Source organism: Empidonax traillii, unplaced genomic scaffold (assembly GCF_003031625.1).
Source record: "Empidonax traillii isolate 1590-97213 ecotype Southwest subspecies unplaced genomic scaffold, ASM303162v1 scaffold657:size717538, whole genome shotgun sequence".
NCBI classification, from domain to species: domain Eukaryota; kingdom Metazoa; phylum Chordata; class Aves; order Passeriformes; family Tyrannidae; genus Empidonax; species Empidonax traillii.
Genome location: NW_020955850.1, coordinates 143723 through 160038, shown reverse-complemented (window position 1 = coordinate 160038; position 16316 = coordinate 143723). Strand labels below are relative to the sequence as shown.

The 16316-nt window shown below is 38.5% G+C and overlaps 1 protein-coding gene across 5 annotated transcripts in view; it reads right to left on the bottom strand.

Annotated features, from left to right (window-relative positions):
- The window catches only part of UGGT1 (UDP-glucose glycoprotein glucosyltransferase 1), a 41161-nt gene that overhangs the window by 12800 nt on the left and 12045 nt on the right, over positions 1 to 16316 (bottom strand). For 4 of the 5 annotated variants that reach the window (XM_027899303.1, XM_027899304.1, XM_027899302.1 and 1 more), the window contains 17 exons: positions 14563 to 14654; positions 13784 to 13934; positions 13432 to 13551; positions 12624 to 12709; positions 12059 to 12194; positions 11015 to 11146; positions 9458 to 9622; positions 9130 to 9250; positions 8240 to 8338; positions 6823 to 6846; positions 6192 to 6286; positions 5340 to 5546; positions 4598 to 4729; positions 3564 to 3694; positions 1278 to 1373; positions 820 to 922; positions 274 to 353 (listed from right to left, as the gene is read on the bottom strand). In XM_027899303.1, the coding sequence (XP_027755104.1) occupies positions 274 to 353; positions 820 to 922; positions 1278 to 1373; positions 3564 to 3694; positions 4598 to 4729; positions 5340 to 5546; positions 6192 to 6286; positions 6823 to 6846; positions 8240 to 8338; positions 9130 to 9250; positions 9458 to 9622; positions 11015 to 11146; positions 12059 to 12194; positions 12624 to 12709; positions 13432 to 13551; positions 13784 to 13934; positions 14563 to 14654 (1970 nt within the window). The remainder of the gene's footprint in view (positions 1 to 273; positions 354 to 819; positions 923 to 1277; positions 1374 to 3563; positions 3695 to 4597; positions 4730 to 5339; positions 5547 to 6191; positions 6287 to 6822; positions 6847 to 8239; positions 8339 to 9129; positions 9251 to 9457; positions 9623 to 11014; positions 11147 to 12058; positions 12195 to 12623; positions 12710 to 13431; positions 13552 to 13783; positions 13935 to 14562; positions 14655 to 16316) is intronic. The other variant, XM_027899305.1, reaches the window with a different exon arrangement.

Here is a 16316-nt window from a genome sequence, read left to right as displayed (position 1 = left end):
GACCAAACAAGAACATGCAAGAGTCAATCATTAAGATTAGCAAGTTATTTAATTTTTTATGTACATAAATAAAAGCACCCAACTTGTAAACCAGCAGAATTACCTCATACTGTCCACAAATTCCCAGATTCTCTGTGGGAAATTGTGCTATTATATAAATGACCTCAAAGCAGTTACTGAGACTTCCTAGAGGGCATTTGACCATGCTCCTGTGCTTGCACGTTCCAACAGGTTTTACTCTTCTCTCTTTAACCCTGGCATGGAATTGCTTACCTTTTCAGTGGCATGTCAGAAAGTTTGGACTGGCAGTTCATAAACACCCTCAGGTTCATATTTATCAACTGGTTCAAAACCTAAAGTAATGGGAAAGAGACATCCCTTAAAATGCTGATGAGGAGAGCTGACCACTGGTCTTATAAACAGGACCTCAGGGAGGCATGTTACCTGCTCCTTCCTAATCCTCCCTTCTCATGATTTGCTTTACCACACCCAGCTTTTAACTGGAGGTTTTAAGAACAGTTACCTGCTCCTCCCATTGCAGATATTCTTTATGGCATGCTGAGGATTTCCTCCTCAAGAACAGAGTCACTGCAAACTAAACTGTTTACTTGTGAAACTAAAAGCTCTCAGGACAATACCTGAGCACGATTTTCTTAGTGTGTAGCACACCCTAATTAGTTTTTTCACTAATAAATGTATTGTGCAACTCAACTACTAGAAGGCCACTGGTCACCACCCAGGTAAGGAGGAAGATGAACATTTCCAAATGACAGAACTGAGACAAACTTTTGAAGTTCATTTACGACACTGCCCACATACCAAAAGTAACGGAGCAAGTCTTTGAGCATCTCTGGTCACAGGGTCAACGATAGCCACAACATCAAAGTATGTCTCCCCCTCTTTTGGTCTCAGTTTAACTGCACTAAACAGAAGAAAACACAATTCTGAAGTATCAAACATATGGATAAACATACGAAAAACACTACTGTCCATCTCATTCTGAACTCAGAATTGCTGCTTAAATGCTGTGCCCCTTCTGAAACTAGATAGAGAAAAAAACAGGTATATATATGTGTGTGTGTGTGTGTGTGTGTGTTTGTATATAGAGATAGGAAGGCAGATAAAATTAATTACTGGAAACTTTTCTTCCTGAAAACTGTTGGGTACTCTCCTATTGCTACTTGGGTTTTTTTAGTAACTAAATGCAAGATAAAACAATGGGTAAATTAAAAGACACAGAGAAGCATACTGTTCAGCAAATGCCAGAAATCCTATACCTGTACTGTTCTTCAAAAAAATGATACTCAATCCTTGCCTCTCCTTTTGGCTGAGCAGAAAGAAGAGCATCCACTTTCATTACCAAGTCACTTGCCCTGAAAAGAAGGAAAAGAAAGGTTTGCAGATGTTTAAAGAATGCCTGTTCTTATCACATTTCTGCCAGTCAGCAGCAAAAGAGAAGGCAGAGGGAATTCAGATACACAAACATTTCTACTACCTCTCTACACAAGCTCTGAAGAATTAAACACATTTAAGGGTTAATCCGCCAGTAATTTAAACAGGTTGCAGCCTTATTACTGAGGGTACCAGAGGGTTTAACTCTAACAAATACAGGACAGCTGTATTTTTATTGTATTTTAGCATTTTAAGGGTCAACTATCTTACAGGCACTGCATTCCTGAACTGCACCAACCTCTCAAACCCTTGTTTCACAGTGATCTTCCCAATTTACATTGCAACTCGAAGCACTAGGAAGCAATTCTGTATGTGGAGAAACTTTTGAGAGAGAGAGTGGTCCTAGCATAAAAGAGAATTCTTTTGACAACTTCTCCCTTTTTATTATTCCCATAAATTTCCAGTCTCGCATTTTAAGAACATATTCCATCTTGAAGATGTAAAACCTCTTGAAAGTTCAATGAAAAGTGATTTGTACATCATGCTTTTGCCAAGGAGCAGTACTGTAACTTAAAGGTCTGTCAGCTTTTCCTGAGTTAAGTAAGTCTCATAGATCTGCAGCTGTTCAAATTGTTCAAACCAGACCCACAAGCCTGGTGAAATCTGCCAAGTTCTACAGTATTTTTCCAATGCAGCTGATAATTTCAAAAGCTTTTGAAAAACTTTTGCAGCATTCAAACCTGAAAAAAAAAAAAAACAAACCCACTGCTCTGTCCAAAACTAGCCTATATTCAAACTATTTCCAACATAGCAATGGATGCAGAAGTGTTTGGAATGCTGTTAAAACCTGTTCTCCTAGGATTCAGAATAACACAAGACTTCTGCAGAACAGACTGAATAATTGACCATCAGCCTTTAACAGTCAAGCAGTGCCACAGAAAACTGTGCTGCTTAATATGGGAGAAACTATCTCCACAGCTCTGAGCTCCAACACACAAACACAGGGGACTCCTGTTCTTCTGAACTTCAAGATGACTTTCTTTTGCTTAGTTCACCCCTATGCTTTGTGCAGTAACTGTCAAGTGGTATGATTTCCATTTTCTCATCTCTGCCTCTTTTCCCAGTGTTTTTGTCTAAAAAAGTTAATAATTTTTATGTTGACAAGCCAAGAAGCACTTAACTAAACAACAAACAAATTCAGAGAGTGTACTCCAGTGTCTCACATGATTCCCTTCTTTCTGCTTTTAAACCTACTGTAGTAACCAATGAGTTATTGAACCCTGACATATTAGAGGTACTTGCTTTAAAACATTGTCAGGTAAGATTAATCCAGGGGAAAAAAAACAGTAATAGTCTGAAGGCCTTAGGATTAATGAGAAGTTAGGCTTCTCTGCCCTTTGGAGGAGCCAAAAGTTAATCCTGTGCAGAAAGCATTTTGAAGAATAAAAGCAGTTTATACCACTTCATAACTCATCTCACAGCAGCAAACAACTAAACCTTGAATGGAACGTCACCCAGCTGAGCACAGCAGTCGATTTAGCCAGCCCCTGTACAATGCATCACCACCAAGGGATTTTTAAACTTCACCTGTATCCCTCCCTGCCCCTAATTCAAGAATCCACCTCCTGAACTCCTCAGGTAACACCACAGGCTGTTGCTGCCGTGATCCAGGGACTAGCTCAGCAAGTACCAGTACTTTTACAGTTTCATGTTCTTTTTAACAGTTCCATAGGAAATTCCAACAGACTCAGGCACTTTCCCAGTTTCTTGCTGCTTGCCAGTGAGGCTCCAGCCAACACAATTCCTCCAATCGCCAGCACAAGGCAAATGAGCAGCCATAGCAGGTTGTACTAGATACTGATGATGGCTCAAGAATGATGAGCTGTGAGCACAGTAGTGCACTCAGGGTGTCAGAACTGCCTCCTGAATCTGGGGGACAGTCACAGCTCCATAGCTCCAGGAGATGGTCAACTACCCAAAAGTCACTAAAGCACTTTAGACCAAATAATTTACACCTTTTTTCCTTCTCACTTGCCCTCTGAAGAGCTGAGCCTTGACCACATGGTGTAGCACCCATCAAGAGTGTACTCGACAAAGCTTTCTCCAGGCTGCAGACAGTCATGGTATCAGAGTCCCAGCACCTTCTCAGAAGCCTCCTCACATTTACTTACAGATCTTCTTCGAATCCCAGCTGCTGAATCTGAGATTTGATTTTCTGGCCCGATGTCTTCAGTATGATATTTTCAAGGAGATGAAAATCGTCCTGATTGAACATCTCACCATCCTCTAATGGGCCAATAATCTACCAGAAAATAAAAAAAGCAGAATCACCATCATTAGCTAAAGGCTACACTGTAACAAAATTCAAAGAGGTATTTAAATAACTACTCCAGCCTAATCTCAGTGGGAACCAACTGTTTAGGCTAGTACTAATGTCAATGGCAGCAGAGTTTAACAAGTAAATCTAGCTATTTAGAGCCAGGAGTCTCAAACTAAGGCATAAAATGCATACTAAATTATACATGCAATACTACATCTGGAAGGGGCAACAGAATACCAGGCCTATTCCAGTATTCTAGCAAGAATCCAGCAAATTTCCCTCCTCTAGCCTTCAGAAGCCTAAAAGCTACCTAGAAAACTCTTGCTATTTTGCTAGTGAGAGAAATAGAAAACCAAACTCACCACCTGAAACCTTTAACCCATTGAAGTATACAGTAACCACTAGGACCAGCATGGTTTTTTTCCTAACTAGAAGCAGATGACAAAAGAAAACACAACTCTGTACATAGTCGGGTTTCATTATTTGCAGTGAAACACTATTGTAACATCATTTACCTACTCTAAGATAAACTATCATAAAAAGAGCTGGTGGCACCGTGGTCAGGGCCAGATACAACAGCATTTTGTTCAGTGAACTGAAGCAGCACAATCTTTCAAATTTACCAGCGTTTTCCACCCCTGGACTCAATTCACTGCCAGCATGAAAGGAACTCTGATATTGAGAGATCTGAATTTCTACCAAACACCAACAACTAACTGCACACAGTACAAAGAAAAAGTCACACAGGTCTGAATAAATCATAAAGGCTGCTGAGACTTGAAAAAGGTTGAGACTCCTCGGTCTGGTCCCTACACTCTGCTGCTCAGCATCAGCTTCTTTCCCACATATGGAATCTCTCTTTTACCACCTGCTGATTGATCTCACCCGTCCATTGCTGATCACAGCCCTCTGCCCCTTCTTCAGCTTTAGAACATCTCTGCAGTACATTGCATGGGACAGAATAAAATCCACCTTGGGAGACTCAAAGGCTTCTTTGAAAATATTAGTATCCATACCCTGAAAGATAAGAACATTTGACATTGAAATAGGAAGAAATGTTGACCTCTGCACACTTTTTAAAATGCACCTTTTTGTTTATATTCAAGAACATCTTCAAATCCTGCTAAAATTGATCCCTGACCCCCTTTTCTTTGTTGTCTTAAACCTAGTTTTTGCCTGTCACCTTCAAACATTACCCCAACTTCTGTTGTGAGGGGTCACAGCTACTTAGACCAGTTCCATTCTTTTTAAGTGATTCTTGTCTAAATTTTTTAAACATGCTTTAAGAAATGTAATTTTTTCCTCAGCTTTCAAAAAAAAAAAAAATTCCTCTCTTAACCACCCAAGAAAAAATTGACTCACTTCAAGAGATCCCTGAACCCACATTTCTTTTGACTTTTCAAAGTTAAGTAGCTTTGATGTGTATGAGGATTTACTTTATGTTTCGATGGACTGTTATATTTAGGTAAGTTTAGTTTTCAGAGATTAAAAAAACCAAACCAGCAAACCCAACAGTGTTACTCTCCATTGTTATTGCACCTTCTGCATATGAATTTACCACAATAAAAAGTCATTAGAGGGACAAGCAAAGCACCTTATCCTTGCAAATGCCAACAGACAGGCTTACCCCAACAGCAAATTCCAGGATGTCAGCTCCTGCCTCCAGTGCCTTCGCAGTTTCTTCTTTTGCCATCTTGGTGATGAAGTTCTTGGCATTATTTGAGGTTTGTGTCTGCAGAGCTGCCCATATGGCTTTAGCAACAACCGTATTCTGGCTGTTGGGATCTTCACTAGGATTATTAATCATGCTAATTCGAACATTATTGCTGGATTTCTGTGTTTAACAAAACAAGCATTGGGAAAGTTTTAGACTGCAGGTGTGTTTTAAATGAGAGGAATGCATCTTTTGTAACAACACTACAGCAAAAGCCTTGCATTTCTTAACCAGAAAATCAGCTTCTAAATTTGGGAAAGTAACAGCACAAGGTTAAAACTATGAATGAACTAATTTAACATCAAGTATTTAGCTTATGTATAGGCACCAGTGTAGCAGGAATCTTCTAGATAATCCTGTGCTACCCAGGAGATTTAGGACTATGGCCACCACTCAAGGTCTGGCAAACCAGTGATTTAGCAGTAAGCTGTGTGTTTTTATGACTCAGTTATCCTCCCAGAGCAGAGAGCAAAGCTTATGCTCATCTCCAAACCAAAACACAGACATTTCAGTTCAACACCATGGCCTTAAAAAGCAACATCTTTATCGTATTAGCAAAGTGCCAAGAGGGAATTCTCTCCTAACACAAGATCAGGGATGTTTCAGCCCCTACAAAAAAAAGATGAGGTTGGAAATCAGAGACCCTGCAGAGAAAACCAGTCTCACCAGGTCATACCACAGGAAGAAGCACAACTTGTGTTTTTGAAGATTCTACCAAGTGCTTTGTTAGCACTGCTAACCCATTCCAGTGAAAACATTACCCACCTGATGTTTAATGGCATCATACAACAACTGCCTCCCTGAAGGTTTATCAAAATCACCAACAATCCAGAAAGTAACTGGTCTAACAAAGGAATCATCTGCAATTACAAAAAAAAAAAAAAAAAGGTAGGAGAAGTTGGAGGGTGAAGGGAAGGAAAGCTTCTATTTTTCATCATTTGGAGGTAAACTACGATGCACATGCAAAGAATTCAAAATGAGTACAATTCCATAGGAAAGTTAGGGATGAAGCCAAGCTATGAAGCCTGGCAAGACAAGAATAATAGCACTGATACATTAGTTTTCATTAGGTCATTTGGAAAACCCACATGGGTCAGCATGCATCACTCTTCCTAAGCTGGATTCTTTAAGTGGTTTTGTTTGTTTGCTGCCTTTTTAATTATAAATTATAAAGAAATCTGTAAATAACTCGCAGATTCCAACTGTAGGGTACAGACCTACCACATCTTTGCACTGAAGATGTTAGTTTACAAAATCAGTTTTGTATAGAGAAAAAAGTGCTGGAGCAAACATGCATTTCAACAGCTTGCTTCATTCCCTGCTGGTTCTAAAGCCAGAGTTAAAAAGGAAGCAAAAATTCCCAGAACAACACATGAAATGTCAAAGCATGAGTTACCATAGATCTCCTTGGAAGACATTCCTGGTCAAAAAGCAGAAAGGAAGGGAGGAAAGGAGAGAGACATTAATAATTTGATAATAAACCCAATGTGTATCAAGCAGCTGCAGCACTGTACTGGGCATCGGTGAATCACTACAGTTCAAATCCAACAAGCAACAAATTTGTGCTGATTTTATTGGAATAAAGCTCTAACTTTTTCTTCTCCTCAGATAGATGGATGTTATATTTTCATGCTACACTATTAGTTATACTACATACTACCAGTTTCATATGGTAGGGTGAGGGCGTCATTCTGAAGCCCATTTAGAAACACTGCCATACCACTGTGACTTGGATGTGACCCTTTCTCTTATCTTCCCTCTTTAAACACCAGCATGGCAGTGTTTTATCAGTGCTGGTGCTGAGCCAGCAATACTTATAACTTCCCTATTATTTTAGAAAATAAATGTGCTACAGCATTACTGTAATCAGGTAGCAGTTATTAAATATCTTAAGTGACAGAAAAGGCAGTGACCCAAAAATGTCAAGCCATGAAATTGCGAATCAATGCACTTTCAAATGAGCATGCAGAGGTGTAGGTTTAATTAATGCTCTACAAAGGCAAAACAAGAAACTTGATCAGATCCAAGCGACTGAACACGAACCAAGGGCAAACACAAGACAGAAAGAACAATGGGAACATTTCAGGTAGTGCACACAGGTGACAGTGGCTGGAGACAGTGCTGGGGAAACCTGGGACAGTCAGAAACAAGAGGAACTGAGTCAGATGACAGCAGCTTATTTCTGATACCTAATTGAAATGGATACAGGAAAAGCCTGATGATGTCTGAGTAAGCCTGATTAGGCTCTGTGTCATACCTGTGCATGGATTTCCTACACTGAAAGCTACAGCTGAGTTTTAACACTGATGGGAGATTTTCTGTGTAACTGTGACAATACTGCCACTGAAAAAGCAGTTCATATACTGGGACAGTAAAAACAGCTTCCACCACATTAGGTGCTGTCTTATGTAATGGGCAGTGACAATTATCTTCTGAATCCATGTAACTTTTAGGGATTTTGAATGATGAGACAGAGAGCTAGAACGCCTTTTATATTTTTCTAGTCATTGTCACTGCAGGATCAGAGCTGACACTGCTGCATTTCTGCAGGTCACACAACACTGAGAGCAGGTCAGGTGGGACTTCATTACTGAGTAAAAAGTTGGGCTGGGTTTAAAGAGGGGAACATTCTTGTTCCATGCAGATGTCATGCCTTATAGAAAAAAAAAAAATCAAATCTTTCTTTTTAACATTTACATTGCACCATTACCTATAGACCTGACCAAGGCTCAGAGTGTGTGTTGAGAAGTGTAGATATGCTTGGAAACACACATAAGAGAAGATTTGGGTTCATAATGCACTGCAGATGTTACCTTTCTTTGTTAAGTAGGTCATGCTGTTTGCAACAGCAGCTGTCTTATCTTTAGACTCCAGCGTGGTAAATCGAGCAAAGTCATCCACAAAAAAGTTATCTGAGGAAGAGAACAAATGTAAGATGCCAAAGCAACTAGTCCACTTAAAATGAAAGAAAAATCACTGCTATTACCAGAACATTAAGAACACATCCCATTTGGTTCCTTGTAATACTGCTTTTTATGTCTCATTTCCACTGTTAATACACAGGCCGAGAAATACATTTTGTTGTCTCACAAGTTCCTTTAACAACTGCATTGCATATTTGATAGGCAGAAATCAGTTAATCAAATTGTCCAAGTCTCACTTAGTTGACGCTAATATATGTAAATAATATATACTTAAAAATCCCCTGTGTTACTATTTTTTAAGCAACTCAAGAAAAGGCAGTTTTACTGTCATTAAAATGTCGCTGCACTGGGTGTTCAAACATTTAGCCATGAAAAGTTCTGTTACATCTGAAGTAATTCCAGAAATGACTGTTAACCCCTGCTCAAAAGAGAACTAAGAAACAAGCTGCTGTATAAAACATGATGCATCATAAAACATTGTGCATCGTGCAGTCATATAAAATATGCATTATATGACTGTTCTTGGCTTTTCCCAGCATTACTAATTTTCAACTTTATGAGTCATATTCCCCCAAAAGTTTGTATAAAATCAAACCAAATTCCTATTTTGAAAAGATGTGGACATTAATGTTGCTGTTGTACATAACATCTCCCCTGAACCAGGGCTGGAGCATCACTTGGGGTGGTGTTAGTGATTTGCCACTAGAGCTTTCCACTGAGACAGCAAAAGTCTTTGACTCAGATACTTCAGGTTTAATGCAATTAAAAGCATCTCTTACTCATTCCTGTCAGATCTAGGTACTCTCTGTCAGCTGTTAGGATTCTTGAGTTAATTCTTGGAACAACATTAGGCTGGTTCATGATATACTCAACCACATCTTGGTCATTAGACAATTCACCCTGAAGGAGAGATGAAAGAAGCAGGATTCGTTACTTCACATATATAACTGCCTCAGATAACTTTAAAAAAAAGCAAAAAGCAAAAAGCAAAAAGCAATGATGCAAGTCAAGTTAAGTTTTCTTGAATATTAAGTATTCAGGGACTTTGTGAATGAGTTTTTCCAAATCCAGTTCCTCTCTAAAGCCACAGCTGAACTCAGCACCTACCAGGTACACGGCTCGCTGGAAGATGCTTGTGGTTTCCAGGATTTTGTGCATTGTCATGGTTTCCAGGTCATCAGGATCCAGCTGATCTTTTTGAAAAGGCATTCCATTGAACAGCACAACAGGGAGAGGGCCTACACCTGTTTGCTCATAGTAAGCTCTTGCTGCCTAAAGACAGGAAAAGAACCAACTTTACCACATCAGCACATTGCCACGATGGCTCCTAACAAGCCATGTGAGATCCACAGGTCTATTTTAAACACACCAAGAGATCCTTTCAGCTTCTGTATGATATAAAGAATATTAATATTATACAGTACATAAGACTCTGTATCTTACATGCATGAGATGTCCTTGACTTTCAAAGCAAAAAACAGTTACTTCTTAACACAGCAATAAGTGCAAAATACTTCCTTAAGTTCATATTGTGAATTAATTCCAGTGAGCACTTTCTGATAATAGCAAAAGAAAGCACAACAGGAAATCTGACTTTGCCTGTGGAAGCAAATGCAATGTGAGCAGTGACAGCTGTAACGCAAGACAGGGTAGAGAATTTTCTTTTTTTTTTTCAAGAATGTATTTCTTAAACCTGTGAGAAAATACTTTTTTGTGGAGCAGGGGGTTATTATGTCAAGACAAATTTCCCCATTTCATGTAACTATTGCAAAATCCACTGTCACTGACACTCTGTTAGGGACAGAAGTTAATCAGGTTCTACTGGTTAAAGGTGCTGGTTGAGGCCTCTCCTGTCATACAAAAATGTCTTACTTTTATGGATTTTCATTTCCTCAAAAGGCTTTTCCCTTCACTATCCTAAATAGTATCCATATCCATGGAAGATGAAAAGCATGTGTGCATATCAGCCTTTATCTATAACCCTGACTGCATTCCTTACACTTACAGACGTTCGGCAGCATCACATGTGTTACACAGCTACAGTATTTTCATTATCTGTTTTAGAATATTCAACAAAACCAGAAACATTCCCCTACAGAACCTCAAATAAAATCTGCTTCATCTCACACATAAGTGGTCCAATGGTGATTTGTTCTCCCAACCTTCTCCACACAGAAAAGTATCAGCCCTAAAAATAACTTCAAGAATTATTTGCAGAAGACTGTTGAATGCCTTGACTTAGGAAAGGCATTTTGAATTCATCATCGTGGCTTTATCTCACATAGTATTCAAATACTGATAGAGAAACCCCACACCAATCCTTCCCAACATTAGGCCTCTTGGTTTTCTCATGAACCTTTCCATTACCTTGATTTTTCCTAGCAATTTTAAACTCTACTGAAGTCTGCATTCCAGGATGAAAGTATGCATTACATACATTACATATGCATTACATTATATGCATTACATACATTATACATATTATGTATATTATATAAAGCTTGTGCTGAGCACAAATACCTAGTGAGGTAGTCACCCAAAGTGATAACAAAATAGTTACCTGGTTGGTAAGAGAACTGGATCAAGAAATTGTACGTAACCAGATTTTCAAAACGGTGTTTAAGCAAAAAAAAGGTGGAAAAAAGCTCTTTCATGTATTCTTACCTTTCTGTTTTGATCATAGGCAGAATCAATTCCCAGGATGCTGTTGACTTCCACATAAGGATACTGTTTCTCGAGAACACTAACCACGTGCTCCACTTTCAGCTGATCTCCTGTTTTGACTTTGTTATATATCTGAAAGGGGAATACAAGTTTACAAATGTAAAGCCTCAGTCCTTATCAAGGTATGCTGTCACCTGTATTACAGTAGTTGTAATAAGTTATTAACAGCCAGATTGCAAAACATATATCCATGTTTATTAGCTGCCATAAACAGCTCCTAAGCACTTGCAGCCATTCCAATGATCTTGCTATACCTCATAGTCATTCCAGTGAGAGTGGAAGAAGGTAAATAGGTATTTCTTTACATAATAACTTGCACCTTTAATTAGAAAAGGTATTTGAGGGGAAAAAGTAGTGCTTTGGGGAAAAAAGCCTTAAGTAAAGTATATCAAAGGAGCCACCTGTCCCTTCAGAACTTGGGATATGCTTATATACAGTACAACAGACCTCACGTATAAAGTAGGTAACTGTTTCCCTCTTTAAGGCACAAGATTTTATTTTGAGTCACAAATATATCCCCCCCCCCAAAAAAAAAGAATAAAACTCATTGTGTTTAAGTTACCAGCAATTTAATGCCCCAGCTTGCCAATTTGTACAAAGGTCAAACCACAGGTAAAATGTATTTACCAGCACCTTTATTATTATCCTTTAATGTGACAAAAGAACACAGCTGGAACAGTTCCAAACTGTAATACTGAAGGGATGCGGCAGTTCAGAACTCACTGATAGAATGACCAAAGGGACAGGAGCAGAAAAACATGTATAAGTGTTGTCACATTTCAACTTAGTGTCACTTGTTAAAGTTAGGTCAGAAGCACTTTACAAAGACACATGTATTGTGTGGTGCCAGTATATGCAGATAGTCTGAACACTAACCAAGTCAAAGAATAATTCCTTCCCTTATTTACATATTAGCCCATTAAGATAATCTTACATACATGGAAAATATTAAAACACTAATTTCCCCTTTAAATTAATACTTACAGACATAACAGTCTGGAAAGCATAATTGTTGTCCATTTCTTGTGCCACATAATTGTATGTCCTAAGGAGGGCAACTCCAGGATCCTGAAGCCCATCAACATCCTCTGAGTCATTAACCACAAAGACTAGTCCTATCCTGCAATCAAACAGATCCCCACATCATCAATTTATTACACTAATACAGAATCAACTCTTCATACAACTGTCAGCTACAGCCACCATCTTAGACAAAGGCTTTACCTGGGATAGCCTGGTAAGAAGTTGATCAGAGCAGCCAGGAATCAAATTTAGGACATATAAACTGTAGGGAGTCCATCAGAATCTTGCTTTTTATCTCTCTCTCATCCAAAACTACTTAATTTAAATTTCTTTTGGACTGCCAAAAAATTGATTCTGTTTTGCTACCAGTGAAAGCTGTACTCAAAAAATGTACACATAGCTCCAGTACAAGGTATGTAACATTTCTGCAGCGTCCTAGCAATGAGAATTTTACAATTGCAAAAGTCACAAAATTAAAACTGATGTAACATCCCCCCACCCCCAAACATTAAAACACAGCAATTACCTCAGTGGGATGTGGTTACTGAAGAACATCTCTGCCACGTTCAGTAATTCTGCTGTGGTGTCTTGAGTAGGATCTACTATCAGCACCTGCGCACAAACAGTAAGTGAAAAGTTTCCATTCCCTTAAGAAGTCAAGAAGGAAGTTTTGGTCAGAGATTGCTTTATTCAAGTCCCAGGGCAGAATTATCATCAGTCCAACTTTATACACTGTGAGGGAGGTGAGGCCCACAGCTTGAGGTGGTCCAAGGCCCTATTTGCCCCTAACCAGAGTTCTTCTTTCTATAGGGCCACTCTGCCCCATGCCAAGAATTCCAGCACAAAATTAATAAACTTCTTATTAGATCTTACTTTAAAGTAATTTACCTAGAGACTAAAAAGACACCCAGGAATAAGCTGAGGGCTGTTGATCATCTTTTGAAGTCATGGTGCACGAGTGCTTTCTAACTGAAACAACCAAAGTTCATCTGAATTCTGCTAAGATGCTATTTAAGAAATTTGAGGGATTTCATCAACAAACTTTAAGTGTTATCACAAAATGCACCAAATTCGTACTCATCAGATGATAGCTTCCTCCACTGATGAAGGATTTTTTGGCATACAGTAGATGCCAGAGATGCTGAATAATCTCTGAATCTCAGTCATAACTTACTAGTAAGAGTAGAACAAAACCTTTTAGAAAAGCATCCTATCTCAAGCTATTTGAGTGACAGGGAATCCAGCACACATGCAAAGGCAAATTTCAGAAGCTCATGTCCCTGCTCCTGACAAAACAAAATGCACATTTCATTTCTACTCAGTTTACCACTTACAAAATTATGGAAGTTTTTCCTGATTTGTCTGATCACTCCTGGAAACGTGGGACGCAGCAGTTCTTGCACACTGGAAGGCCAGGAATTATAACGACTGTCAACTTCAAGGTTGTTGATCCACTAAGAAAAAGTAAAGGCATTTAAATAATGGACACTCCTCCTGCTCGAGTCTGAAACTGCAATGTATTTGCAAATCATACACTATACTGTATGGTATAAATAAGAAATCAGGCTTTTTAAAAAAAGCTAATTATATTTATAACCTTATTTTCCTTTTTTTTCCCTTCACTGCAGTTTCAGAGCTGATTGTGAGATAAGGACAAAGGTTGCCTGGCAGCAAAGCCAAACACACCGAAATGGCAGGGCTCCTGATGTCCACAGCATAGTCGGAATCTGATGGCTGGATGTTCAACTTCAGAACATTGTGCAGGGAAAGACCCTCAATTCCTAAGCTGTGCAGGCCTTCCATAACACGGGCTTCATTGCGCAGCACGTCAATCAAGCTGGGAGAAAAAGGAAAAGTTTTAAGGCACAGCAAATAACTTGGCTCTTATCCTAAAGGTAAAACAAAAGGTATAAAATGAGTGTCTGGGTTCTTATTTATCACTTGTTTCTAACTGTCCTAAGAAAACTGAGATAACTTTAATTTATTCAATGTCTAGGGGAAATGACATTAAATCAGAGTAACTAATGCATGACAGATATAATTTCAATTTCACATTATTGAAACGCATCTTGACAAAGACATGGGGTGGTTTTCAGATGAAAAATTTACAGTGAATTATACTTTGAGACTTGGTCTGCTATCTTCAAAATAAAACCTGTGTGCTGACAGACTTGGAGACCAAAATCTTGCTAGTCACAGTACAGATCAAAAGAACAATACAAAGGTGACTTCCCATTTCAATCTTCAAGGGTATTTAAATTTTCACATTTGCTTTTTTGTTAGAAATGCACTTGAATAAGAGAAGGAACCTTTCCTTTTTACAGTACTTATCAATTAAACCTAATCTAGATATACACTTTTTGAAGAAGGTTCAAAATTGGCTAAATAACTTCATCATTCACGCACAAGCAGGATGAAAGCTCCTAAATACGAAACAATTATTACGAAAAATAAAACATTCCTACCTAAATATGTCCTGAGTGTCTAAATCAATAAGGAGTCCATTGATGAACAGGGCAGAATCTCCTGGCTGCAAACCCAACGTTCCCTTGAAATACTGAAAGGAAGTAGGAGGCCATTAGAGGAGTGCTCTGCACAGAAAATATTATTAGAGAGTTTAATGTGTCAAACTGTAGATTTTATCTCCCTTACTGCATTACAAATTGCATTACATTACCTCCCAACTGCAGTTTTTGCTGACTTCTTGCACACATTCATTACCAGAGGAAAACACAGCTGAAGTCATTTAGTGCAGAGACACATCAATTGAAATTCTATTTGTTTCTTCCCACATGATTCAGTAGTGCATTGGAAAGTCCCCGAGAAGACTTTTTAAACATACTCAGATAAAATAATTAAAATGCTTGAGAAAAATAATTAAATTTATTTTTTTCCAGCTGACAGCCCACAAAGCAGATGGTCAAATAGCATCCAGTTCCCTGTGTTAGCTCTTTAATATGCAATTTTGGGCAGAAAATCCTAAACTGCTTGATTTTGCATGGTGCTCACTATTGGAACCAACTTAAACTGCTTTTAAGGTACCAGTTAAGTCCTGACCTAGTGGATATGTCATCAGTGGAAAGCAGATGAGCTGTCATTGTAGTCTGATCTTTTAAGGCCAGGCAGCACACACATGGAAAAAATCTTACTAGTATTTTGGTATTTCTGCTAAGTACCTCCAAGTAGTACCTCATTTTAATGGGTACTTGCCCCTGAATTGAGGTACCATCAGAGAGAACAAGACTGAAGCGGGAGAGAAGAAGCAAACTTCCCAACTCTAGCATGAAAAATTATGTTTACACACTGAAAAACTTTTTTCTAATACCTCTCATCTTGCAGTACCAGTTACACATTTCTATTAAGAAGAAATGTTAAGATGAAAACAGAAGGAGAAACAGTGACCAAAGCAAACCGAGGAATAGCAAAAGAACCATGCGAAGTACCAAGAACAGGAAAGCAGCTTCTAATCAGAAAACATGTAAGTATTTTAATAAATAAATAAGGCTTCTAGAGAAAAGCTGAGCATTAAATTGTATCTTTCTGTGGATAATTACAGAGTAAACTGTAACATACTAATAGCAGTTAACTATCAAATAATATGCACACAAACTGAGTTGAGCAAAGAACAGCGCTAAAGAGCAGGGTTAGATGTACCCAGATCTGGATCTAATAGCCTAGGTATTCTCTGAAAAAAAAAAAAATCCACAAAATCATGGGTTTACCTGTGAAGCAGTGTGATCTAACACATAACAAAAAAGCCACCTGTAGCTTTACCTTGCACTTACATCCTATACTTTGTCCCTTCCAGAATCACACAGGACAACAGTGTCAAACCCTATCCCTTCTTTTCTGATTTTATCACTACTGGTCAACAAGGCATTTCTCTCTCAGAACAGGAATCTCAAGACACTTGTAAGTATAGATGTTGTGTAGCTTTGCATTGATTACTTATATGCATTATTGCCAGATATCATTGGTTAGATTCTTAAACAATATGTGTGTACATAACATACTTTGTCTTTTTCCTAATAATACTTTTCAGTGAGACTGAAATGTGTTGATAGAGCAGTGCAGATCATATTGCAAAAGCTGTTGTTTGGCTTAGAGTTTTATTTTGCACTCTATCCAGACCCCATTACCTGGTACACAAAATTCTGTACAAAAGCCTGTACAAAATCCCCAAGTGGCTCTTGGGTTTTTCAGTGCTTTGCTAATGCCA